We start from the raw sequence: 25,718 nt of genomic DNA on the forward strand, positions 1-25,718 counted from the left end.
TTATTGTATTGTTTGTACAAGAAATGTGTGGGTGTCAATTGTGTATTGTCATTGTGGATTAGTGTGAAGTGTCTTTAGTTGATCGTTTGTTTGTATTGTGAATAAGTCGTTTGTAAGGTGCCGGTAATTGCTGTGATCTGTTCAGAGGGGTTTGAACCAGATAACAAATACGGCTAACCTGACGTTTACTCCTCATTTGACTCTGAAGATGACTACCGCTAAGGTTGTCGAAACGTCAGTCAACAACAAGAAAAACAGTCCTTCTCAGGACTATACTAACCTAGACGATCTACATCTACAAACATGTGAAGAATAGATTCGCAAAGGCCAAGAATAGGTCATTTTGTTTGACAACATTTAACACCTTCGTAGATGTCTGTTTTTGCTCAGCGTATTTTGATGAGTGTTTTGATCTATGTAAATGTTTGTTTGGCCAAGACGCGCGAAACGCAAAGAAGAAATAGTTGATTCTTACAGTCATTTGGCTGGAATCGTTCTTAACGAAAATGGGGAATTGACTAAGCTGGATGACGACGGGTTGAACATGAATTCACAAGTATTCTTAGAACAGAATTGCAATTATTTTGGAATCTTCGGGGGAATGAGTTTCTCCGTAACTTTATTTGATGTCAAAATAAACATTGTAATCATTAATATTTGAAGTAACTGAGTAGCACGCAAACTAAATCAAGATTATTTTAAGCATATCCTAGTTGTTATACATTATTTATGTAGTAGAGCTGTTTCTATTGCAATAAGAAAACTAGAATGTAAAATGAACAAGACTTATACACTCTCTTCAGATTAAACTTGGTTACTTGGGTGGTATTTGTTATTCCGTGATTTAGTATTCATCAAGGGGTTTGTACAAATAAATATTTGAAATTAAAAATTTCAAACAGTAATCTTGATAATTTATATTTTACAAATATTTTATTATCAAATTGTGACCTATGGAATGAGCCTTATGTAGGTTATACCTACTAGATAACTTTAACATCTGACATGTATTCTAGCCAAGCAATAACTTCAAGAGCCTGACTTATTTATGATGGAGTTGAAAGTTACATAGTTTGTAAGAACAGTCACCATTATATTTTACTAATGGCACTGTATTCTTTACACCTTCTCACAATGTATTTTTGAAATTCTCATGTTCTTTGATAATCTATGCAGTTCAGTATTTTTCTTGTGGCTGCTCTTTAAAGTGTTTCACTTATGATGTCACAAGTTAATAAAAACTCCAAATGACAAATTCTTTTGTAAATTTGTATTATAAACTTACAAAGAAATGGATCTTATTATAAACCTTCATGTCCACAATCCAACTTTGGAATGATCATAGTGATAAAAATCTGCCATTTTAATTCTCTCAAACTCCAGTCCTGACCGATATGCACGATCCACTAGATCCCAGTCTTCCCCACCCCACTTCGTACGAAACTGTACTTCGTCAAATCCTTTGAATTTATCCCAATTTGCCTTACATGCTCCAAACATTCCATATCCCCAAGGATCCCATGACCCAGAGGGATATGAAGGTGATGCACCACATACAAGTCTTGTAAGGATTGGTGTGTACACCATTTTGTCATAAATACAATGCTAAAATAAAGGAATTCATGAAACTAAGTCACGCTGTCTTTTGATGAAGTAAATCACACCATCATGTTATAAATTTCAAATTGTTTTACTAACCTTGCGAACATTGTTAGCAAAAGTAGGTGGTATTTCTAAATGTAGATCAATGGTAAATATGATTGCATGAGGATCTTTAACTGCTTCTGCCGCTCTGTTAAGGGAAAAAGTCCGAGAGTACATTGAATCAGGATTTTTTAAAATCACAAAGTTTTCAAAAGAACTACGCATGAATTCCTTTTCAATATTGATATCAGTACTGTCATAGTCGTAAACCACGACATGAAGATTTTCATCTTTTGTTTCTTTATAAATCCTTCCAACATTATGAATAAAATACCACAGCCACGAGGCTTGTTTTCGAGCTGATATCAACAGATAAACAGGTGCTTTCTTATTCCATTGCATTCCTTCAGGGTAACACAATGATGAATTCTTTGTGGGTTGATAAATGTACTCAGACAAGACTCTTTCATCTCCTGATTTTTCATCCCACAACAAAAGTTCCAAGAAAAATCTGTCACCGTTCTTCAAAGTTCCTTGGTAAAATACTGGGTTGCTTTCATGCCAGTCAGGTTTTTTTTCAATGTTGAGGATTTTTTTTAATTTATACTGCCTGGTAAGTAAGAAGTAAAATTTCAAAATCCCATCTCAAACACAAGAACACATGCATATGACCACACATTGAAATGATTAGCAATAAAAAAAACTCACCGTGGATAAGCAGTTTCAAGATGGTTAAGAAATAAATCAACAATGTCAAGTGCTTCTTTCTCATTCAATGGAAACCATGGAATCCATTTGCCATCACTTATGTTTGAATGTGCAACTTGGGGATAGACATATGATGGATTAACAAAGTCCTCAACAGCATGATAGCGATGCAATACTGTTTTACCAACAAATCCTGGTTGATATTTACATAAAGGTAGAGCCTCTTTAACATTGTCCCATTCTAAATACTTATCAACTGACAACAATTGTTCTGTATTTTGTAAAATTGAATGTCTTGGATGACGGTATATAAAACTTTGCCATTGATTATGCAAAGGAACAAGCTTCATAAACTCCTTAAAAACCAAGTTATTGGGCATGAAGGTGAAGATATAATCTGTTGTAATTGCCTCAAACCTCTGCCCAGTAGGAATTCTCCATTTCAGAAAGAATGCACCATTTGGTTGCTGTGTAAGAAGAACTTCTATGTAATAATAATGATTTTTTTTTAGATAAATCTCCAAGGAATAAAATTGGAACAGATGACTTTTATTATTGTTCTGTACATCACTTTCAAGTACAAGTCTGGCATTGCTAACTTGGTCATCTTTGCTCAACATAAATTCAACGTCACAATTTGTTGTCAAGCTAAATACATAAATACCACTGTAAGGAGCAAGAAGATAGCCAAACATCCTCCTTCCCAACGTGTTAACATCTTTGCTGTTTTTCTCTGACCATTTTAACGACAAACTGTCAACTAATGTTTGAGTATTTGGAGAAATCGGATAAAGAGGATTTTCAATGAATCTTTTCAAGGAAACTTCACAAGGAAGTGCCCAAGTATGACAATTTATTAAACCTTTTAAACTCGTGTTTTTTAACCTCGATGGTGAATGTTCTGAAATCTCTACGCCATAAAGGACACGTGAAACGTTAAAGGCTTGAATAACACGCACTTTTTTCCAAGGAAAGTCGTTTAACTTATCGTAAAGAACACAAATCAGGCATACTCCACATATAACAAACTGTGTACAAAATACGACGAAAGTTTGAAACAACGACCATATCTTTTTATCTCATAGCGATAAAAGGACCGAAGGAATGCATTTGAATTGTTTTAATTTGTCTATTCTTGATTCCCTGCCACGTTTATGTTATGGTATGTTCACTTTAATTTAAAGCAATGAGTTTCTTACATCAAATGAAAGTCGACAGCATCAATTGTGGCAGGTTGCCAGCCGCATTTCCACGAAAGGATTTTCCGGAGTGGGGATAAAAGAAATTATTCGGAAAAACAGCCAAGACAAGTATTTAAAAAAATAATCCACGATTTTATCAATTTACGTGTAAGAATGAATTAAGTTTACACTTCATTTGCCTAAAACAAGTGCATTAGGCAATATAAAACATTCTCCATTAAATTCCCGCCAGCTGACGTGGAAGTCATATTAGAATATTGTCACTTTAGTATATAATAAACTGATGCTAACCCCCCGTTGTCCACATACAAAACATGTCTACATACAATTTCTTGTCGCGATTAGCTTTTCCTACCTTTAGAACAAATTTCTGCCATAAAAGATGCAGTATTGCGTCGTTGAAATCACCGCAAACTCTCGCAAAATCATCCATTCAAATGAAAGGCTGTATCTTCGCAACTCGAAGGAAATTCACGACCTCTTCGCACAATTCAAACTCTCATAAGACGATCGTTATGGTTGTTACGTCATTACGGGTGGACCGAGTTGCTGCCTCGGGCCTGGGTATAGCGAGAAGGTATTATTTAGTACCAATATTCTTTGGGGGTGGGGTGGTGGAGTGGTGGGTGTTGAGAGTTTAATGTCAACATTATAGTGAGTAATGAATTAATCCTTGAGGATAAAAGGTTACACAACACAGCAGCATTTTACTATCATCATGTTAAATAAAACTAAGAAAAAATCAAGAGGCTACCTTGAAGGGCAACAGGTCGGTTAAAGAGGGGAGTAGGCAAGATGCACATTTTTATATTCACAATTATTTTATAGCAAATACATTATAGTCAGCAATTATCCCATACAAATTTTATTGAAATACCTCATACTTACACTTGCCAGTAATATTTCTTCAACATTGTTAAATCTTTGGGAAATATTTTGCATAAAGTGATTAAAAGATCACAGTCTACACTAGAACCTTCATCTTTGTCTATTTGCCCTTGCAGCTACCTCTCTTGGCAGCATTTACTTGTTATTTCATTTCTTTATGTTAAAGAAAGATTGACCATTCTCTTTTGAGCGGTAACATCTTCCTGAATGGAGAAAAAGTGACCAAGAAAAGCAGGAATGTATGTTAGCTTTCATCAATAATCATTACTACACCAAGTAACACCATTCTATGTTATTATGTACCAGTGTCTTGAATGGTTTCAATTAGGTAGTTCAAGGTGATGTTATAAAAATGATTTTTGAAAGACAGCCAAACAAAGATGTCATAAAATATGGAGAAGTCAAGGTCATTGAGATTGGTGATCTTACAAAGAAAGGAAATCATAACATTGAACTTCTAAGAAATAAGTCATTAAGTATGTCAACACATGAATTCTGGGAACATACAAAAAGTAAAGATGTGATTAACTTTTCAACATAAAAATAAGAGAATATTTATTCATATTTATTCACTGACTTTTCTAATTTTGTGTTTTTGCCAATGGAAAACAACTACTTCATTCGAGACAAACTACATAATTACTGCAGGAATGCAAAGTCAACACTTCCAAACAACACATGAGTTGCACTTGCTTATATTTTCCCTTCAATACCTAAATGAGTGGCATAGCCTTCACATAAGTTTAGTCATGCCGTGTATGTATTTGAACATTACATTTCTATGGTTCATTTCTTTACAAATCTATGTTTTAGTTTTAAGTAGACAACAGGTTCTGCTGAAGAATGATAATTGAGGGATTACATTCATGCATTCATATGTTACAATCAATAATCACAATATATTTTGATAAAACTAAGACATACATACATGAATATGGGCCCTTCTAACAATCAATTCATTTTAAATCACTGAACGTCAGCTTGAAATAAACATAGACATTAATGCACTTCCTTATCATGAATCATATTAGCCAGTTTTATCGGCGTTTATGTACCTGAAACAAAGTGATTAAAAAAGCGGCAAGAAAATGCATATTTTTTTCAAGTTTAAAAAATTTCCCATCAACTCTAGGTGGTGGAACCGTCCAGTTGATGCAAAATAAACTATTTACGTACAAGTTTAGAAAACGTTACAAAGATGTCTTAAAGAGACGAGTTGTTGGAGGATGAAACTTCGCGCGTCTGAAGTCTCCATGATTAAATTCCATAAATTTATTTTATAATCTAAGTTTTCCAATAATTGGCAAAGGATGCGCCTCCGTGTTAAATACCCAACTATCTAAAGGTATTAGTGAGTCGTCAGAAAACAAAAGATATAAATATTTTAAGGTTTCGGCCATGAAGAAACTTTGTTGGACGTCGTCATGTTGAACAGGAATGGTATCGACATCACGAATACCCGAGAAACCATCACCAACTTCGCAATACTTTTTGATTGCCTGAAATAATAAAAGGGTGCCGTTGTTTGTGCATAATTAAACAACATGATGATATTTCAATTTTCAAAACACATGCAGTTTCTGTTTCTTTCATATCTTTATTATCATAGATAATAACAAGATAATCATTGTCTTCAATGTTCTACCAACTGAACTACAAGACCAACTTTAGACTATGATGATGTTTCAAAACAGTTCTAGTGTCTTTCATATCTCAACATCAGATAATAACATCGCGTTGTTGTGATGTACTCAAGTATAGTAACAAGATAATCATTGTCTTCAATGTTCTACCAACTGAGCTACAAGATCAACTGTGGACTATGATGATGTTTCAAAATACAGTTCTAGTTTCTTTCATATTTCAATATCATAAATAATAACATCGCGTTGTTGTGATGTACTCAGGTATAGTGACAAGATAATCATTGTCTTCATTGTTCTATCATCAACTAAATCACAAGACCTAACTACTCAAGAGTGTAACCCTAAACATTAAGTTTCACAAACAACGGAGATTTAATCAACGGACAGCAACTACATAAAATTCCTACCTTCACAGCTTCCCATCCCCACTCACGATATTTCTGATCATGTGTGATCCTCCACATTACAAAGTAAGACTCGACGACCTCAGGACGTAATATGTAATAACGTTCGCTTCCTCTCAGTCCTTTTGCCTCGTGTGGTCCTTCAAAGAAAAACATCTCTGGACCGATACCCGTGGCTAAATAAACAAATATCGACATGTGAACAAAAGTCGACTAAATCAATTATCTTCCAAGCATGATTATTCAACTCTAACTTTTCTCGTAGATAATCTACAGCATAGTGTTGGAGATAGTCTACGAGATAGTCTACGAGATAACCTACGAGATAGTCTACGAGATAGCCTACGAGATAGTCTATGAGATAACCTACGAGATAGTCTACGAGATAGTCTACAAAATAACCTACGAGATAATCTATGAGATAACCTACGAGATAGTCTACGAGATAACCTACGAGATAGTCTATGAGATAATCAACGAGATAGTCTATGAGATGGTCTGCGAAATAGTGGGATAGATTTTTGACAAGACATTCTAGCAAATAATGTACGACATGATCTATAAGATAGTGTATGAAATAGCCTACGAGATAGTCAACGAGATAGTGGGTAAGACTGTCTACGAGATAATCTACGAGATAATGGGGGAGACTGTCAAACTACACATTTCCCAGAATCTCAAGTTAAACACAAAAAAGTCTGACATGTAAACGACATAACGACACCCACAAAAGATCTACCGAGGTCTAATCCAAACTAGATTGACCAAATGACATCTTATAAAAAATACACCGCACACCCCCCGTACAAAATCATCCTGGATCCATCCTTGCTCGAGACTTCTTCAAAACATGTTAAGCCTGTTTTTTAACGATTTCCCATCGGAATCTATCGTAGTTAAATTTGCTATCATCGAATGTCGATAGTGTTTTTAAATTTTCAATTTTGAAATACACAGAAAATGAGTAATGGTGGTTTATATACCTGTTCGTTTATATGATTCATGACAAGTGTTCGTAATTTTCGCTCCCAAATCAACATAATGATGTTTTCTATTCCTGCGCGAACCTTCTGCACCCAACGCAAACATTCCTCCAGAGAAACAAGCCTATACAATACATAAAAATAAATCATAAACAATGTATTTAGCTTGTTTTGAAGTTTAGCTATTGCAAAGAAACATTCGCACAAGCTTGTCTGAAACCAAAGATAATAACTAAAGATTTCAACGCCTCATTATGCTAGTCTATTCCACATTATCCACGTCTACACCTCATTATCCTGGTCTATTTCATGCTATCCTAGTCAGTTCTACAGTATCTATTGTCCATTTTTTTGGTCAGGCCAAAATGCTCAATCTTCAACAATGTTCGAGATATGACTTTGAAAATGACTGACGTTAAGGTTGTCGAAACGTCAGTCAACACCAACACACGCATTACTCCCAAAGTCTTTAATCTGTTTCAAACAACGCTAGTCTGCTTGTTCCGCAGTCCTGACGGCTCCAAACTCGCTTTCAGATGTATAAAAATGTCAAACAGGCGACCCCAAAAAGACGATTTAGTCTAACATATATCCTTACCATAGTAATTTCTCTACTCATAACAAAAATTCGCAAAATTTACTGAAGTTTTTTTATCACGCTAAAGCCCAGTTCTCGTACATCGCAAAGCGTCTGCGATAGAGCTTTTACGACGTCGGCGAGTGCTTACGATTAATGAGAACGCATTGAAAATTGTGTCGCCGACTTTTTGTAATTGTCGCCGAACATGAGCGCTGCCATCGCAAGAAACCAAACAGTTTGTTTTTTTCCGATCATTGCCGATCATTGCCGAGTATTACTTGCTTAAAAAATATTTAAAAACAAGAATCTGTTGAGTTGGGCAACTTCGACGACAACTTATATAATAAACAATTGAATCTGCACAGAAATTATGAACTTTAAATTCAGAGGAGCATTTTTTCTTTGGTGTGAATATCAAAGCGCGTTGATTAATATATCATCGCCGATTGATGAGAACGTTTTGTTCACCGGCCATCACCGATCATCGGCGGTAGACGTCACCGATCATCGGCGGTAGACGTCACCGATCATCGGCGGTAAACGTCACCGATCATCGGCGGTAAACGTCACCGATCGTCACCGATCATCGGCGGTAAACGTCACCGATCATCGGCGGTAAACGTCACCGATCATCGGCGGTAAACGTCACGATCATCGGCGGTAAACGTCACCGATCATCGGCGGTAAACGTCACCGATTCTAGCGACGCTTTGCGATGAATGAGAACTACACTTACGAAAACATTTACGCCAAAGAATTGAACATGTCAATTAACAATTATAAAATATATAGTAAAAATAAATCAACATAGTAAAATTGCGGTAGAAATTTGTCAGTATGCCTATACTACTGTAAGATAATTGTGATTATTTACCAAATGTCCCATTTTATGTTCGATGCTGCCAAAACGATACTCTCCAACATACGTCAGTCCGGACGAACTTTTTTGAACCATAATATTCTCAATCGCCTAAACATAAAATGAAAGACTTGAATGTGCATTTGTGATGCCATTTGCAATTCTTCGCGAGAACTAGCGATCATTTGGAAAAACTATAAAGAAGTTACGCCATATTAAGATTTAAGACAAAAGATTTTAAAATCGGCAGATCATTATGACAATGTATTATTTAATATTAAAAGAGAATAGTAATTAAACGACAGGTAATTATAAACAGTTTAAATTTTGAAGGTTTAAAATATAACCACAGTTCAGGGAATAAAGACTAGATCAACTTCACTTGACCATCACTGTCTTTCTATTGGTGAAAAAAGGCCATAGACTGGCTGCCAGTTGGTAATCAATTGCGTGATAATAAGATATGCATGAGACAAAATTTCAATAGAGTGGCCAGAATGTTTGTTCCTATACTGTGGTAATATCCCATTGTTTATAACCTTTACACAAAGAATAACTTGAATAACTTTACGCTTATTTCTTTGGTCTGAAGGTGAAGTATCAGGCTGCGTTTACACTATACCGGATTCGCTCATCACGACATCTTCATTTGCTTTAAAGGGGTAACTGTTCGGAGTTGATAGATTTAGTCTATTATATTTTGTTTCTGACATTGTACAATTTCACTGCCTTTTAATACAACGAATATTCAACCTGCTACGATAGCAATCCGGTATAGTTTAAACGGGGCCTTGATTTCTTAGCGTGACTTATATATTTTGACATGATTTCAATAATGAATTGAACAAAATGCAACAAATCACACCTCTACAGCTAACGTAGCTATCTATTTGATAAAGGTCCTATACTGAATATACACATCAAACGCTTTAGACTTAGGTCCTATACTGAATATACACATCAAACGCTTTAGACTTAGGTCTTATACTGAATATACACATCAAACGCTTTAGACTTAGGTCTTATACTGAATATACACATCAAACGCTTTAGACTTAGGTCTTATACTGAATATACACATCAAACGCTTTAGACTTAGGTTTTATACTGAATATACACATCAAACGCTTTAGACTTAGGTCTTATACTGAATATACACATCAAACGCTTTAGACTTAGGTCTTATACTGAATATACACATCAAACGTTTTAGACTTAGGTCTTATACTGAATATACACATCAAACGTTTTAGACTTAGGTTTTATACTGAATATACACATCAAACGTTTTAGACTTAGGTCTTATACTGAATATACACATCAAACGCTTTAGACTTAGGTCTTATACTGAATATACACATCAAACGTTTTAGACTTAGGTCTTATACTGAATATACACATCAAACGCTTTAGACTTAGGTCTTATACTGAATATACACATCAAACGCTTTAGACTTAGGTCTTATACTGAATATACACATCAAACGCTTTAGACTTAGGTCTTATACTGAATATACACATCAAACGCTTTAGACTTAGGTCTTATACTGAATATACACATCAAACGCTTTAGACTTAGGTCTTATACTGAATATACACATCAAACGCTTTAGACTTAGGTCTTATACTGAATATACACATCAAACGCTTTAAACTTAGGTCTTATACTGAATATACACATCAAACGCTTTAGACTTAGGTCTTATACTGAATATACACATCAAACGTTTTAGACCTTCTTAATTTTCATAACGGTTAAGATCCCTTCCGCATTATTTCATAAAGTGCTCGCCCCTGATTTTAACCAAAAAGTAATGATCTTCAGCTGTAACGGCGAAACAACAACATACCTCAATCGTGTCATCATACATTCTACGAGCTTGGTGATCGGTTTTACCACTTTGTATCCATGATTTTAATAAATATTCATAAAAACTATCGCCTAACGCGCCCAACGAAACATGATCTAAATAAAAACAGTGAATCCGCTTAATCCAATGGTTTAATATCCTTTATAATCATAAATTCGATGATTTCAGGAAGTGTCGTAGCTAGATCGATAATTGTAGGGGGGTGGGGTGGGTAGATCTATCATCGTAGGGGGTAGATCTACAATTGTAGGGGGGTGGGATGGTGTAATGTTCACGTATACATGTTACAATCTGCAGAAAACAATTGATTTCAAAGGAATTTTATTTGACAGAACATGATGTATGAAACTTAGCCCCTCCCCCTCCCCCTCCGTCGATCGAGCTGGCTACGTACGTCACTGATTTCAAGACAAATTGCGCTCTTATTTACAAACTTTCTTTAACATTTACAGTCAACTTTATTTTAACATTTACATTGCTGGTAGGGGCACTTTACTAACTAAAAATTACATGTATTAAAACCTTTAAGTAAGTAAGACGTTGATTAATGGAGAACCTTAGTTGAAATAATAAAATTGAAAAATACAGGATATGAAAATTGAACTTACTTTGTCCCCAAGCACCACTGTTAGGATTAACATAGTTTGGATATAATCCCTGAGGTTTGTCCATTTTGTCTAAAACATCGCGCACTTTTTTAACCTAGAAGTTTTGAGAAATTTTATTAAATATATATATTTGATTATACAAATCAATGTAATGTATTATATAAAGTTTATTAGGACTCAAGTTTTAACATCAGATCACTCCCGATGAAGACACTAGACAGGAGTATATAAGAACTCAAGTTTCAACATCAGATCACTCCTGATGAAGACACTAGACTGGAGTATATAAGAACTCAAGTTTTAACATCAGATCGCTCCCGATGAAGACACTAGACAGGAGTATGTAAGAACTCAAGTTTCAACATCAGATCACTCCTGATGAAGACTCTAGACTGGAGTACATAAGAACTCAAGTTTCAACATCAGATCACTCCTGATGAAGACACTAGACTAGAGTATGTAAGGACTGAAGTTTTATAACAATTTTCAAAAAGACACGGCATTGCAGGATATCAATACTGACGTTTTATCTGACAACATTATGATACAATTCAACCAAAACATACCTTATTAGCATACAAAGGATCTTTGGTGATATATGAAAGATAAACAAATTCCAAATGAAGAGTTCCAAATTCAGCAAGAATAGACGAACCACCTGACGCCCAGCCCCAATTGTGACCCGTTCCACTATAAAGAAAATTCCCCTCATATAATTCAATGATAGAGTTGAAATGAAGAGGACTTTTAGAATAATGCGTTCCGCTCGCGTATATCTTAACATACGCTACCCGTATGATACGATTTTTTATCTATTTAACGCTCCGATGGAGCCGCTAAGATTTATTTAACGCCAGGCCGTTAATCATTTACGGCGATAAAACGTTCACATTTTTTACGTTACATCTTTTAGGAATAATAATTCTTTCCTTAGCATAAGGTGAAAGCCTTTTTCTGACATCATTGATCCAGTGTTCCACAGTTATGAGGGGACTCACGTAAATGCTTCACGTATAAATGCTTCAAATAGCTTGAATGACGCATGCGCATACGCACATAATCAGTGTATGTATATGCTACGCGTATCATACGCAAAAGTGTTAAGATATAAGTGAGCGGTACTGTATGTACTTTCTATTCATAAAATTAAAATTAGCAGTTTTGTGGGGCAAAACTTAGTAACCTATTGGGCAAGAAGTGTTTTAAGAGCATTGAATTATTCCGACATTTGAACATTACCTACAAAATTATCAACAAAATGTGTAAAAAAGCGATTTTGCTGCATGATTATACATACAGTATTACACAACACCCTTTTGCAGGGCAAAAAACAGTCTCCAGACCAAAGTTACCCCTACCCTTGGTATTAGCTTTCAGAAACCAGATAAATAAATGGATATACATTCGGTAATGTTATGTTCGTTGCAAACTTTATCCAAACAATTTATTTATTTATTTAACTTTGCTATACAGCAGGAAAATAGCAACAGCTTGTTAAAGCGATCCTATGTGCTGCTATACGGTTTCTTTTGAAACAATATAAACGAAATACCTTGCAAGATTTAACAAACCATAAGGAATACCCGTTGGTGTATTAAATGCAGGCAACAAACGATTCCCAAGATCCTTTGCTTTGATTTTGAAAACCTTTCAAAATGAAAAAAAAGACACGCAAATCTGTAAACACAGAGCAAAATAAGCACAGCGAAAATGTCAAAATATTTATTAAAAACATCGTCACCTCGTCTTCGGTCAAAGCATAGCTAGTCAAAAGACCACCAAGAAAGCGAATACAGATTTCAAAAACGGACACCGTCATCCCCTTTACAAAATAACACAAAAATAATCTTAACGGTTCGTCAACAAATATATTTCGTCGGGAAATCGCTGACTTGCACAGCAATAGTGTAGACTCTCTCAGCCTTCCTAAAAACGCTCCATTACGTGCTTAAAACAGCCATTATAAAAAAGTTGAAACCATGCAAATGAAAGTTCATGACTCTCTCAGCCTTCCTAAAACCGCTCCATCACGTGCTTAAAACAGCCATTATAAAAAGTTGAAACCATACAAATGAAAGTTCATGACTCTCTCAGCCTTCCTAAAACCGCTCCATCACGTGCTTAAAACAGCCATTATAAAAAGTTGAAACCATACAAATGAAAGTTCATGACTCTCTCAGCCTTCCTAAAACCGCTCCATCACGTGCTTAAAACAGCCATTATAAAAAGTTGAAACCATACAAATGAAAGTTCATGACTCTCTCAGCCTTCCTAAAACCGCTCCATCACGTGCTTAAAACAGCCATTATAAAAGAGTTGAAACCATACAAATGAAAGTTCATGATTCTCTCAGCCTTCCTAAAACCGCTCCATCACGTGCTTAAAACAGCCATTATAAAAAAGTTGAAACCATACAAATGAAAGTTCATGACTCTCTCAGCCTTCCTAAAACCGCTCCATCACGTGCTTAAAACAGCCATTATAAAAAATTGAAACCATACAAATGAAAGTTCATGACTCTCTCAGCCTTCCTAAAACCGCTCCATCACGTGCTTAAAACAGCCATTATAAAATAGTTGAAACCATACAAATGAAAGTTCATGACTCTCTCAGCCTTCCTAAAACCGCTCCATCACGTGCTTAAAACAGCCATTATAAAAAGTTGAAACCATACAAATGAAAGTTCATGACTCTCTCAGCCTTCCTAAAACCGCTCCATCACGTGCTTAAAACAGCCATTATAAAAAAGTTGAAACCATACAAATGAAAGTTCATGATTCTCTCAGCCTTCCTAAAACCGCTCCATCACGTGCTTAAAACAGCCATTATAAAAAGTTGAAACCATACAAATGAAAGTTCATTCTTTGACCACCTCTACAGTAAATATGTGAGAAGATCCGTAGACTGTAGATTTTGTTTTAATTTCTAAAACTTTTAACGTTTCAGCGATCAGAAAAAGCAACGGAAAAATGAGGCGAGAAATATATACTAAAGAAACACGTTATAGTACACAAAAAACAACATAACTAGCCGCGTAGCTTCAGTTGCAGAAACTATTTACGAAAAAGTTATTGTAAAAAGTATGCGATTACTAATAACTTTGTTAATTGTGTTGTAAATGGATAAATGAACGTGTTTCGTTTAATGTAAAGGTAAAATAATCTAAGTCACTTCAAATTCAGAAAAGCAAAACAAGGAATTATCCTCGACGTAATCTTGGATAATAATCCAATGATTTAGAACCCAGTCCTCTATATGTCTAACTGCCGAGTCAGGGTGAGGTAAGGACGCCATCTTGAAAGGTGGCAAAAGCAAAACTCAAAATGAACAATAAGTTAAAGCAAAGTTTAAAAAACCTATCCTATCAAACATTTTAAGAATCAACTTAGACAATGAATTTTGAAACTGTATATCAACTCAGGAAAAGCAGATTTTAGAAATGGATGTTAGTCGTGAATTTCGACTGCTTTGCCACCTTTCAAGATGGCAACGCAGTTTGCCTCACTCGTTACCACTGCTCGTAACGATGCTCGCAACTATGGAATTTTCGCGTCAAACATCTAGAAGACTGGGTTCTAGGTCATACAAACCTTATCAAAAGACAAGTCAGTGGCAACCCAATCACGAGCCTTCTTGAACTCATCTTCTAAGCCCATAATATAAAGCGTGTCCAAAGAATCAACGATTGTCGCCCCCATGGAGTGTGAGCCAAAGATGTTGGCCGAATGACCTGTCTGACTGATCGGTCTATATTCGTTTTGACCCCATGAATTTTTTACGTAACCATTCCAAGCCTTTTCCATCATCTATGATAAAACAAAAATAAAAATAATAGTATCTTGAAATTTTTATCAAAATTTTATTGGATGGTTGTGCAAATGTACGCAAATTTTCGATCATCAATCTTAAACTTGACAATTAAAGATATCGCTTTAAATGACTAAATTTACAAAATGAATTTGCGATAAACAATAATTCTTTAAAGCTACGTGCAAACGCTATCAATATGTTGACTCAACATTCCCTCAAAATTGTTTTTTGTTTCTTGAGCAATGTTAAGTGATGTGTGCAAACATTCACAACTTGCTAAGACTTAAAAAATGATCTGTGCCTACACTTAAGAAATAAAAGAAGTTTACTGTGTTGGCAAAGGTTTATGCAAACTGTGGAGACCTTTGGGAGAACTCGAGAGCAGATCAGTGCAAGCCCAAGATTGAAGGTAGAGGGTTGCATATGCTCAAGAGTTCTTACAAACGTCTCCGAGGTTTGCATAAGTTAGTGGAACACAAAAAACAAATTTTATTTCTTTTATAAAATAACAATAATGCGAAACAGACAAACATTTAAATTTTTCCTTTAAAATGTGTTCATGATTGATTCGCAAAGTCTCTTTGACTGATTGATTTGATTGGTTGAGCTCAGTTGTGCTTTGCACAGGCTAATGCAAACTCAGCTCTAGACCAATCAGCGCACGCGCTTCATTGTGTTTATCTTATAAAGCTGCATATAAAGTTCAGTGACTTGCTAAATTACAGCAATTAAGCTGTGCACTTTCCAGGTCACTGAACTGTGCTGTTCAAATGAACAAAACAATGTTGAGGTGCAGTTTGGTGACCATGGAAGACAGAAAATGTCAAGAGGTGTTGAGTGGAAAGTTTGAGCAAGTTCAAACTTTTCTCAACAACACTCAATACTGCTTCAGTTAAATACCACTAAACGCTGTTCAAAAGTGTGTGCAAATGCTCTGAACATGTTCAGTCTACAATGTAGTGGCATGTTGAGTGAACATGTTGAGAACATTTTCCATTACTCATAGCCTAACCTGTCTGACTGTATTTCGACGTTTTTTACTTTCCTTGTCCTTTGGTTCACCTCCGCCGGCCTTTTCTTTATGTTTGGTTGGTCTGAGATTCAACAACCTTTGAGCTTCTTCTTTCTTCTTTTGCTCATGTTCTTCTTTTCTCTTTTCTTTAAAAACTTTCTTCTTTTCTCGAATCTTTTCCCTTAAGCGAATATTGTCTTCGCCATTCTCATCTTTGTTATTCTTTATTTTTTCATCTTTGATCGGATAAACGTTCTTATTTTGAACAGGATCAACTTTCTTCCCTTGAGCTTCATGACTACTTAAATTTCCTAAATTAGGAGAAACAAGAAATGAAGCATTATCATAAACCAAAATGCATATAAGACCAAGGCAATCAGGCACATTATTTGCTGGAAAGTTGTGCAAATTAGGTCTTTAAGATTCAAAATGTATCTACAGCCCCTCCCCCCCAAAGAAAATATTGACCCAAACATCCATTGAGTACTGAGCAGAGTATTGATTGGTGTTTGAAACATGTTTTCTGGCCTAAAATCTTGCGTGTGCAAATTTTGAAGCATGCAATTGTGCAAAATGAGTTTCTCTGTCATTAAATTGTCTGTTACATCAATGCAAATTCATCTCTGACTGCCAATACAACTCACATGAAGTAAATTGTTTGGACCCAGGAGTATTGATGTATGGTTATAGAGCATCTACATTAGTGTAGAGTATTCTGAGGGACATTTGGTGTTTTTGTTGACTGACATTTTGACAACCTTAGCGGCAGTAGATTTCAGAGCCAAGTGAGGAGTAAACATCACGTTCTGCGGTATTATTTGTCTGGTTCATACACACAATTTGACAATATATACAAACCAAACAACAAATATGGCTAACCTGACTATTGTTTCTCACTTGATTATGAAGATGACTACTGCTAAGGTTGTTCAAAAAATAAGTCAACATCAACATCAACAGTCATTCTCAGGACTCTACACTAACTTGGAATGAACAATCTACATTTCCATACATGTAATAACTAAAATACTGTTGTTCAGACTGAAAGACTTTAAGATGCAGGAAGAGAAAACAGCAATTTTACACCTGTGGAATATTTTTAGGAAGTATTATTTGTAATTATGAAGAAAAACGTTCATTAAATATGCGAATTCTTCTTTTTGCCTATCATGTTAATGCACAAGTACAATAAATAAATAATCAGATAAATGTCTTATCGGATAAAAACTTAAAATATCATCAAAAACACACTCAAATAATACCTCTAAATACTTTAACAACGTTCTTTATAGGAGGCATTATGGGATCGATGATTCTTCGTTGATTTTTAATCACCAAATTTGATAAAGCTTTTTTACCAGCATTCAAATAATCAGAAGGACCGTAGTCCGGAATGAAAAAAAAAGCTCCAAACATTAGAAAACAAAATATGCCACATATAATGAACAGAATGTACTTCTCTCGTACCCGAAGACCACTTTTTTGAACATTTATAGCCCTATAATGAGTTGGTAAAACGGATCCCTTAACGGTGGCCATATTGTCAAGACTCACATCAACAACTCCACGTCCTCATTATTGTGCCGCACATTATGCTAATAATTTAATGCTATGTTAATGAGTTAATAAGTAGCGCGAACTACTAACAACGCATTTCACCTGTTCAAGCAGGATTTGGCTATCTCATTTCTTGAACGCGTGCGTTGTTGATACAATTACATCTGAAGCCAAACTCGTGTCAAGGTAAGAGAAAATTGTTGAAAGTCCACATGTTTGGTTGAAAAAACCACCATTAAATTTGAAATTTCTTAAAGTTAATTAACAAAGAAATCAAATACTACTTTTCAAACGATACAAGAAAGCAGCAAGATTAAGGGTTCATCATTTTCATACAAAAAGCCTTCGAAAATTTGATGACTGCTTAATGCCAGATCGCCAACGCCATTCCTAATTTTAAGTGCGTTAATATGTAAAACTCACTTTTGATGATATTCAGATTCTTGCAAGAAAATTTTCGAGCAATTCTCTTTACCCTATCTGTTTGCTACGACTGTGTCGAAAGTGTTTAAGATTTAAAAGTTCCACAACTTTGCAAAAAGTGTTCTGTATTTAAATTTTCCGCTGCATAATTTTTGCTGTATTTACACAGCGTTTCGTTAGTGTCTGCGGTTTGATTCACTTTAAAAGTACAATACAATCATTCTTTAAATTATTTCAACTTACCTAATACCTAGAAACTTTCATTGAATTTTAGAATACTGTAATCTGTAAGTTGCACAAGTAAGAAAAATTTTTGTCATTTCATTTTAAAAAAAATCATCAATTTTAGAAAGTCAACGATTTCAAAAGCCAACAACGAATTAATTATTTTTGAGGAAAGTCAAAGTTTTTTTCTTCATCAGAAGACCAAGATGGCGACGTTTGATCGACGAAATTATCTGGCTGTATACGCTTCACTTTCGTACCAAGTTGTGGTGATGAATGAAATTTCACACGGCCAGGAGGCGTCTCAACATAGTGGTGCCCTTGATTAAAATTTGCTTCATTGCTGTGCTTGAAACCATAGAAGAAGTATACGAGTATGCCTATACAGAAATGAATAAATCATAGTGTACTTAGCACTATAACCAGTGATGTCAAATGCACAAGAGACAAAGGCACATAAACATTAAGGCAACGGAACTGCTTTTTTTCAAGTAATGAGTAGTTGTAAAATACTTTTAAAATAGTGGATGTAGTTATAGCAAACTACATTTTGCCCAAAAATAGCCAAATAGTTTACTTCTTTCATAGCAAATCACTATATTCAAAGTACATGTTTGTAGATGTAGATCGTCCAGGTTAGTATAGTCCTGAAAAGGACTGTTTTTGTTGTTGTTGACTGACGTTTCGTCAACCTTAGCGGTAGTCATCTTCAGAGTCAAAATCTAACGACACTCCCGGGTTCAAACCATTTACTTTATATTCAAATTGTTAGCGAACGATAAGACACTGCCTTGCTCGAAATCAACGCTTAACACTAGTTAATTTTCATCGACAATGTTATGGTAGTTAGTGCAGTCGGTGTAGAACTTCTATAGCCACTTTTCACGTTTATCGCACTTTCCAATAATGCAGTCCTTATTTGGCTTCTGTTTTTAGCAACTCAATCAACCTTGAAATGATATCAAATCCTGAGATCAAAGGTGTTATAACTGCGTAGCGAAATAGTTTGCTATATTTTTCAGCATAACTGTAATTACAAAAAACTTCAAAATATTGTAGTGAACCCCCCTCCAGTGAGTCACATAAAAATCCCACAAGTTTCCAGAGCGTGAGGTGGTGGGGGGCATCAGTGCTGTAGAAGTGGGGGGCGTTTCGGGGAGGAGCCCCCCTTCTACCTTTGAAATGAGTAAATTGAAAAGGGCACTATTAACGAAAACGTCAAGATAGCCCCCCATCTGATAAATTTAGTTCTACAGCACTGGGAGGCATTATACCTCTTGCTTAATGACATGAGCTTTTCCTTACACATCACCTCCCTAAGTTAATGTATTTAACAAAAAACATGAATTACGTACCTATCAGAGTCCACCCACCAACAGGAATAAATGCTTTCCAACGAATTGTAACCAACAAAACACAGGACAGACTTATGTTAAACAATGGAATAAATGATGCCATGATACCATTGTCATAATGAACAGATTTCACTCGTGGTTCAGTTGCTAACACACAAAAATTAAATAATATCACCACCATGAGATAAATCAGCACACCAACAACAAACCATTTATCCTGATCAATGGCCGGTATCCCATAAACCAATGCAATAGCCAAGGCTAGAGCGGATGGTATGTAAAAGATTATGGCCCAGTTGACTAACTTGCTTGTTTCTGTTGTTGGTTCTGAATCTTCACTGATTCCAAGTTTCGAGAGAATCTTCCTATGGGCCAAGCAGCCACAGCAAAGTACTAGTCTTACAAGCAAACTTTTTGTTGCTTTCCAGCTTGGAAATACCGAGTTGCCATTTTCAGGTTTTTCTTGTGGTTGATACTGAACTGATATTAGTGTGGCATTGATAAGGATGGTCATAATTAAAGAACTCGCACAGAATCCCTCTATAAGGCTTGCAACTGATATCCATACAAATAAAGGAATAGACAAGAGTGCAATGAATAAAACAAAAAGGGGGTGTGTTTGCTTCACACTTGATACGCTACGATGGATTAAGCCATCGTCAGTTAATAAATTGCAAGATCTTTGTGCATTGACATAAGCCCTCATCGCAGTGAGAATGAAAACTAGAAACGCAATTGAAGATAAGACATATTTTGAATCATAAAATGTAGTATATGAAAATATCTTGGGAACCGTAGCCACTGCCGAAATCTTATCCAAAGGCAACGAGCTTGCAACAAAAACAATTGCCGAAAAGTAATAAGTTAGAACAGACAACAGGCCTGCACATAGCGAGATTGCAGCAAGGCTGTTGGTGGTCTTAAACTGAGTGGACATTTCTACAATTTCATCAAGATTTGAGTAGAAAAATACAGACAATGCAGCTCCTTCCAATGTGCCCATGAACTCAAATGGCTGAAAGCTTTCACGAGAAAGCCATTTAAAAGAACCAGCATATACTAACAAAAGTACTAACATAAACATAAATGCAGTAACATTGACCCAAAACAATGAAATTACATAACCAGAAGACAGAGGCAAACCTACAGCAACCACACCAGAAACCAGGACCAAAAAGGCAAGGGAAAATACCAGCGTGTCCAACTCAATTTCTGCCCATCTTTTATGGGGAGGTAACCACGAAATATGGGATGGTGCATCTGCAACGTAATATATGTAGTTACCGACAGTTACAGTAATCAAAGCCACCATAAACAGGTTTTGGGATAGTTTTAACCAAGCGATCATGTACGCAAATGCTTCGCCGACGTTTTCATACAAAATGTCATAGTAGCTTGTTTTGGACGGAAATCTTTTGCAAAGTTCACATAAAGATAGACTATTGAAAATGGAAAATACAGCTCCAAGAATAACTGCTAATATCATAGATGGTCCAGCGATTTCTTTGACCGCAATTCCAACGACAACGAATATGCCAGAATTGAAACAAGCGCCGAGCAAATGTTGAGCGGTTGACAATACAGAAACACTCCCAGGCGTAATCAAAAAGTCAAATTCTCTTGCTTCTCCGATCGTCTTATCCTCGTGATTTGGGACAAGAATCGAGAGATTAAAGAGCACATATTGTTCGCACTACTCAACAAATTAAAACGAATGATATATGCATTAAAAACAGCAGGTTTTACTGCGAATTTATTTACTAAGTATCACAGACATACTTCAATGATTTGGCTCAATACCCAAACCTTCAAGGTCCATTGGTTTACGCATAATATTTGCATGGCACAACAATGAGTCGAGCAAACAGCATCTTTATACTTGAAGGAACAAAGTCAAATATTTGCGCACTCGTGCGAAAACTGCATAAACAAGATTTGAGATACGCGATGCCTGTTGTGTTCAGCTCAAAACTGAGAAATCTGACACCATGTTTGTTCTTTGACAGCGCAACATGAAAGTTTAAACACATGTTTGTAAATGTAGATCGTCCAGGTTGGTATAGTCCTGAGAAGGACTGTTTTTGTTGTTGTTGACTGACGTTTAAACCATTTACTTTAAAATTTCAATATGTAGTCAGTTTGCTTTGCTTTGTCAGTGCTCTGCATTTGCAGTTTCTTTCTTCATTCACTGTCAAAACAATAAAAGAAAAAAAATCTCAATGGTCCTACTATCAGAGTATGGTCGGCATTTACATTTAAATTTCATACTTCCTGCACATTTTTAGTTTTTCTGTTATAAGTTAAGTTTGTAAAAGACAAGTAATATACTTTCTATTAAAATGGGTTTTAAATTTTAACCGGCTAATTGAATGAAAACAGGTTAAAAAGAGCGCACAACAAACAGGATTTTTTGCTTTCGAATTTTATTTTTTTGTTTACAAAAGTACTTCTCATAAAATAAATATCTTCAGACACTGTGCCTTTTTCTGACACTTATAATATAAGACAAACTTAAACATGTTGTATACAATTTATATGGGTTTATATCTTTTTATTTAACTCTTTCGTTTACTGTTTCTCCTGTATCACGAGCAAACCATCCACGGGCTTCATGGCAGATAGGATTATCTGGTTCCCTTAATTAACATGAGACACACTGGTGCTTAACTATCTCAGGGTATGGACTGAAAACTGGATGGGAGGCATGGACTGAAAACTGGATTTTTTGTTTTCAAAATTTGTCTTTTTTCTTTACAAGAATTCTTTTCATAAAAGAAACTAAAACATCCAAGGATACTGCAAAGGTTTAAACGACTTCTGCCTTTTTGACTTATAATTTAAACCAACTCTAAACATGTTTATACGTTTTTTACTTGTTACCTTATACAAGATAACTTTCTTATAACTCCTTATACAATATGACTTTCTCATTATGAACGAAAGCATCCATGGGCTTCATCGAAAAAAGGGATTATCTACTTTATTATAATAGTTTCTACATAGATAACATTTATTAAGCCAAGCAATTTGTATCGTCTAAAATGAACCTCGCTTTGAACTATTACGTTATAAAATTTCGATTGATGTTGGATAGTAAATTTAGTTTTATCTTACAATATTTTCATGATTCAATCTGGAAAGTAACTTCTCTTGTCGAGTAATTTTGCGATTAAGCAGCACACTTTTCGGATTCAAAGGATTTCTTTTGATCTCATAGAGACAGCCGTCCAATTTATTACGTACCTAAGCGTATATAAAGCATTTCTAAATCACGAACAAAATTTCCTTCACATGAACAAATTTCCGTCTATTTAAACAATGTTGGTAATAAAAAGTCACCTTGACAACTGAAACAAACCTCCTTTTTCCAAGCATTTGCAACACCTCAAATTCATTCCAAATTCTTGAAATTCTCGCAGCGTAGCCGAAAGGAATAGGCATCAAATCAGGAAACTCGTCTTCATCATAACAGCTATTTTGATTTCTCCCTTGATCTTTTTCAGCGTCAAGCTTACATGATGTGATTTTATTTGCTTAAGCCTTGCGACATGGGATTTGGAGAGATAAAAGGATCACCAAGAAGCTGTGCTAACCATCGGTTAAGGCTCTCCGGATGTAGACATCTATAGAAAGTATATGACATTAAAAGACAGTAGCTATAAATTCTTCGTCACTTTAATGCTTCTTTTTCCTCATGATTTTCAATTTTTCAAGTGGAAGCTTCGAGTGGAAGTTTTCAAGCATGGCTATCATTATAATAACAAAAATATATTCCGAGATTCTTCCATCTTCCTTTTAACTCAAAACGACGTTGAAGGTTTTGGACTGTGGAGGCAACCACTCAAACATTATACCATCAAATAAAAACACAAAACAATAGGCACTCCACAAATATTAAAAATCCTCATTCTATGCGTTTTGACAGATGATACATTTCATTGATTTCATCATCTGTGGAATATAAAATGTTATACCATATAATGATATAATACCACCCAAAAACTGTATGTTTCGCATATTTTTATCATCACATTTACCAACAGGTCCAACACCCCCCTGATTCCTCTTAGCTTATTCAACATGGATGACAAAATTTACTATTATTGTAATGATTATGAATCCTATGAAAAAACTGCGCGCATTCGGCATTCACGGCCCTAGTCGGTGATTTTTTGCTTAGATAGTAATTTTAATACGTAAAAATTCGGGTAAACGATAGGAGAGAGGTATTTCATCTTACCTAAATGACTGATTACGAGGAAGAACAGCGCCAAGAACTTGAGGCACTTGAGGCTATTTACCCTACGGAATTTAAACGTAAGTTCATTTGAAGATTATCGCATAGGACGGTCTTTTGAATATTAATTCTAAAAGCATTTGTTATGTAGTTTATCTTTGATTTGGCGACGTATTTTAATTAACTTTCGTGGGAAATGTGAATATATAGTTCACATGACATTACAGTACATAAATCTTGATTCTTTGTTGCTAACTCTTTTTGTAGTGATTGAAGAACCCAACTGTTTTGAGATTACAGTTGCTTCTGAGCACGATGAAGACAATTCTATAAAATGTAAGAGCGTGTTTTATTCGTAAATTACAATTTAGGATTACAATAATTTCCTTTTACTGAAACACGTGTGTATTTCTAGTTTCAGTAAGTGTTCAATTTACATATGTGGAAAACTACCCAGATTGCCGGCCATTTATTGAGCTCAAATCTCGCGATGGCTTAACAGATAATCATCTTCATTCTCTAAAAGAGTTTCTCCATGAAAAAGTAAAAGTTTTGATAATTTTTGCCAATTTCATAAATAGTTGCTATGAGTTTTGCCTTTCATTCTCAGGCAGAAGAAAATCTTGGAATGGTAATGATATTTACGTTAATCTCGGAAACGCAGGAGTTTCTTAATGAAGCTGTTGAAAAAGAGAAGAATTCACAAGAAGAAGAGAGGCAACGAAAGTTGAAGGAAGCGGAGGAGGCAGAATTGGTGAGTGAAATAAGCTATGAATGAAATAATCTCTTGTATTTACAATTTTCCCTGCATTTTAATGGATATTCATTTCTGAAGGCCAAACTAACTGGAACCCCGGTTACACATGAGAATTTTATCATTTGGAAACTGAAGTTTGATGAAGAACGCAAAACCGATGAAGTTAAGATAGAAATAAAAAACAAGCTGACAGGTTTAATGTTAAATTTGATAAAGGAAAATGGAAGGATGACAATAAACTTATTCATATCGGTTTGAATTTAGGAAGGCAACTATTTGAACAGAATGCATTGATGGGGACATTGGATGAGGCATTTATGGGAGGTAATTTGGCATGAATTATCACTAGGTCATTGTTTGGATTTTGAATTTTTGGTTAATTTATTTTTGGTTTAGATGATATTAAAGTTGATGAATCACTGTTTCAAGACTTGGATGATTTAGACCTTGATGATGATGATCTTAATGAATAATATAAATATGATGTTACTACATAGTAATGCATTATGGTTCTACATTATAATGTATGATGGTTCTACATAATGTATGATGGTTCTACATAATGTATGATGGTACTACATAATGTATGATGGTTCTACATAATGTATGATGGTTCTGCATAACAATGTATGATGGTTCTACATAATGTATGATGGTTCTACATAATGTATGATGGTTTTACATAATGTATGATGGTTCTACATAATGTATGATGGTACTACATAATGTATGATGGTACTACATAATGTATGATGGTACTACATAATGTATGATGGTACTACATAATGTATGATGGTACTACATAATGTATGATGGTACTACATAATGTATGATGGTACTACATAATGCATGATGGTACTACATAATGTATGACGGTACTACATAACAATGTATGATGGTTCAACATAATGTATGATGGTACTACTACATAACAATGTATGATGGTACT

The 25,718-nt window shown here is 35.2% G+C and overlaps 5 protein-coding genes and 2 long non-coding RNA genes across 8 annotated transcripts; 3 read left to right on the forward strand and 4 right to left on the reverse strand.

The window, feature by feature from the left end:
- Positions 1-582: 582 nt before the first annotated feature.
- Positions 583-4,046, reverse strand: LOC124441013 (beta-1,4-N-acetylgalactosaminyltransferase 3-like). 2 transcript variants are annotated; one of them, XM_046991432.1, is made up of 4 exons: positions 3,910-4,046; positions 2,353-3,000; positions 1,699-2,254; positions 583-1,605 (listed from the first exon to the last, which is right to left on the reverse strand). In XM_046991432.1, exons 2-4 carry the CDS (start codon positions 2,970-2,972, stop codon positions 1,312-1,314), a joined length of 1,470 nt encoding a protein of 489 aa, XP_046847388.1. In that variant the 5' UTR covers positions 2,973-3,000; positions 3,910-4,046; the 3' UTR covers positions 583-1,311. The 2 variants fall into 2 exon arrangements, with proteins under 2 accessions (XP_046847388.1, XP_046847386.1); XM_046991430.1 differs by lacking the exon at positions 3,910-4,046 and having other exon boundaries at positions 2,353-3,365.
- On the forward strand, positions 3,869-5,010 carry LOC124441015. Its single transcript, XM_046991434.1, has 3 exons — positions 3,869-4,131; positions 4,609-4,681; positions 4,771-5,010. The coding sequence occupies exons 1-3, from the start codon at positions 3,869-3,871 to the stop codon at positions 4,981-4,983; spliced, it is 549 nt and encodes a 182-aa protein (XP_046847390.1). The 3' UTR covers positions 4,984-5,010.
- Positions 5,011-5,121: 111 nt separating this feature from the next.
- On the reverse strand, positions 5,122-17,793 carry LOC124441011 (mannosyl-oligosaccharide 1,2-alpha-mannosidase IA-like). Its single transcript, XM_046991428.1, has 12 exons — positions 17,478-17,793; positions 16,216-16,526; positions 14,984-15,199; positions 13,135-13,215; positions 12,946-13,040; positions 11,960-12,083; positions 11,394-11,487; positions 10,765-10,880; positions 8,930-9,025; positions 7,476-7,599; positions 6,496-6,668; positions 5,122-5,941 (listed from the first exon to the last, which is right to left on the reverse strand). The coding sequence occupies exons 1-12, from the start codon at positions 17,752-17,754 to the stop codon at positions 5,720-5,722; spliced, it is 1,929 nt and encodes a 642-aa protein (XP_046847384.1). The 5' UTR covers positions 17,755-17,793; the 3' UTR covers positions 5,122-5,719.
- Positions 17,794-18,303: 510 nt separating this feature from the next.
- Positions 18,304-21,763, reverse strand: LOC124441844 (cationic amino acid transporter 2-like). The gene is made up of 2 exons (XM_046992308.1): positions 19,776-21,763; positions 18,304-18,800 (listed from the first exon to the last, which is right to left on the reverse strand). Exons 1-2 carry the CDS (start codon positions 21,259-21,261, stop codon positions 18,580-18,582), a joined length of 1,707 nt encoding a protein of 568 aa, XP_046848264.1. The 5' UTR covers positions 21,262-21,763; the 3' UTR covers positions 18,304-18,579.
- Positions 21,748-23,448, forward strand: LOC124441848. Its single transcript, XR_006947014.1, has 2 exons — positions 21,748-21,828; positions 23,315-23,448. It is a non-coding gene; the product is annotated as an uncharacterized LOC124441848 (long non-coding RNA).
- LOC124441847 lies at positions 22,594-24,088 on the reverse strand. Its single transcript, XR_006947013.1, has 3 exons — positions 24,016-24,088; positions 23,134-23,398; positions 22,594-23,018 (listed from the first exon to the last, which is right to left on the reverse strand). It is a non-coding gene; the product is annotated as an uncharacterized LOC124441847 (long non-coding RNA).
- LOC124441846 (RWD domain-containing protein 1-like) lies at positions 23,850-25,479 on the forward strand. The gene is made up of 7 exons (XM_046992311.1): positions 23,850-24,092; positions 24,280-24,348; positions 24,428-24,555; positions 24,623-24,766; positions 24,848-24,962; positions 25,034-25,093; positions 25,166-25,479. Exons 1-7 carry the CDS (start codon positions 24,020-24,022, stop codon positions 25,240-25,242), a joined length of 666 nt encoding a protein of 221 aa, XP_046848267.1. The 5' UTR covers positions 23,850-24,019; the 3' UTR covers positions 25,243-25,479.
- The last annotated feature ends 239 nt before the right edge of the window (positions 25,480-25,718 follow it).

The sequence above is a fragment of the Xenia sp. Carnegie-2017 genome, unplaced genomic scaffold (genome assembly GCF_021976095.1).
Source record: "Xenia sp. Carnegie-2017 unplaced genomic scaffold, XeniaSp_v1 HiC_scaffold_20, whole genome shotgun sequence".
NCBI classification, from domain to species: Eukaryota; Metazoa; Cnidaria; class Anthozoa; order Malacalcyonacea; family Xeniidae; genus Xenia; species Xenia sp. Carnegie-2017.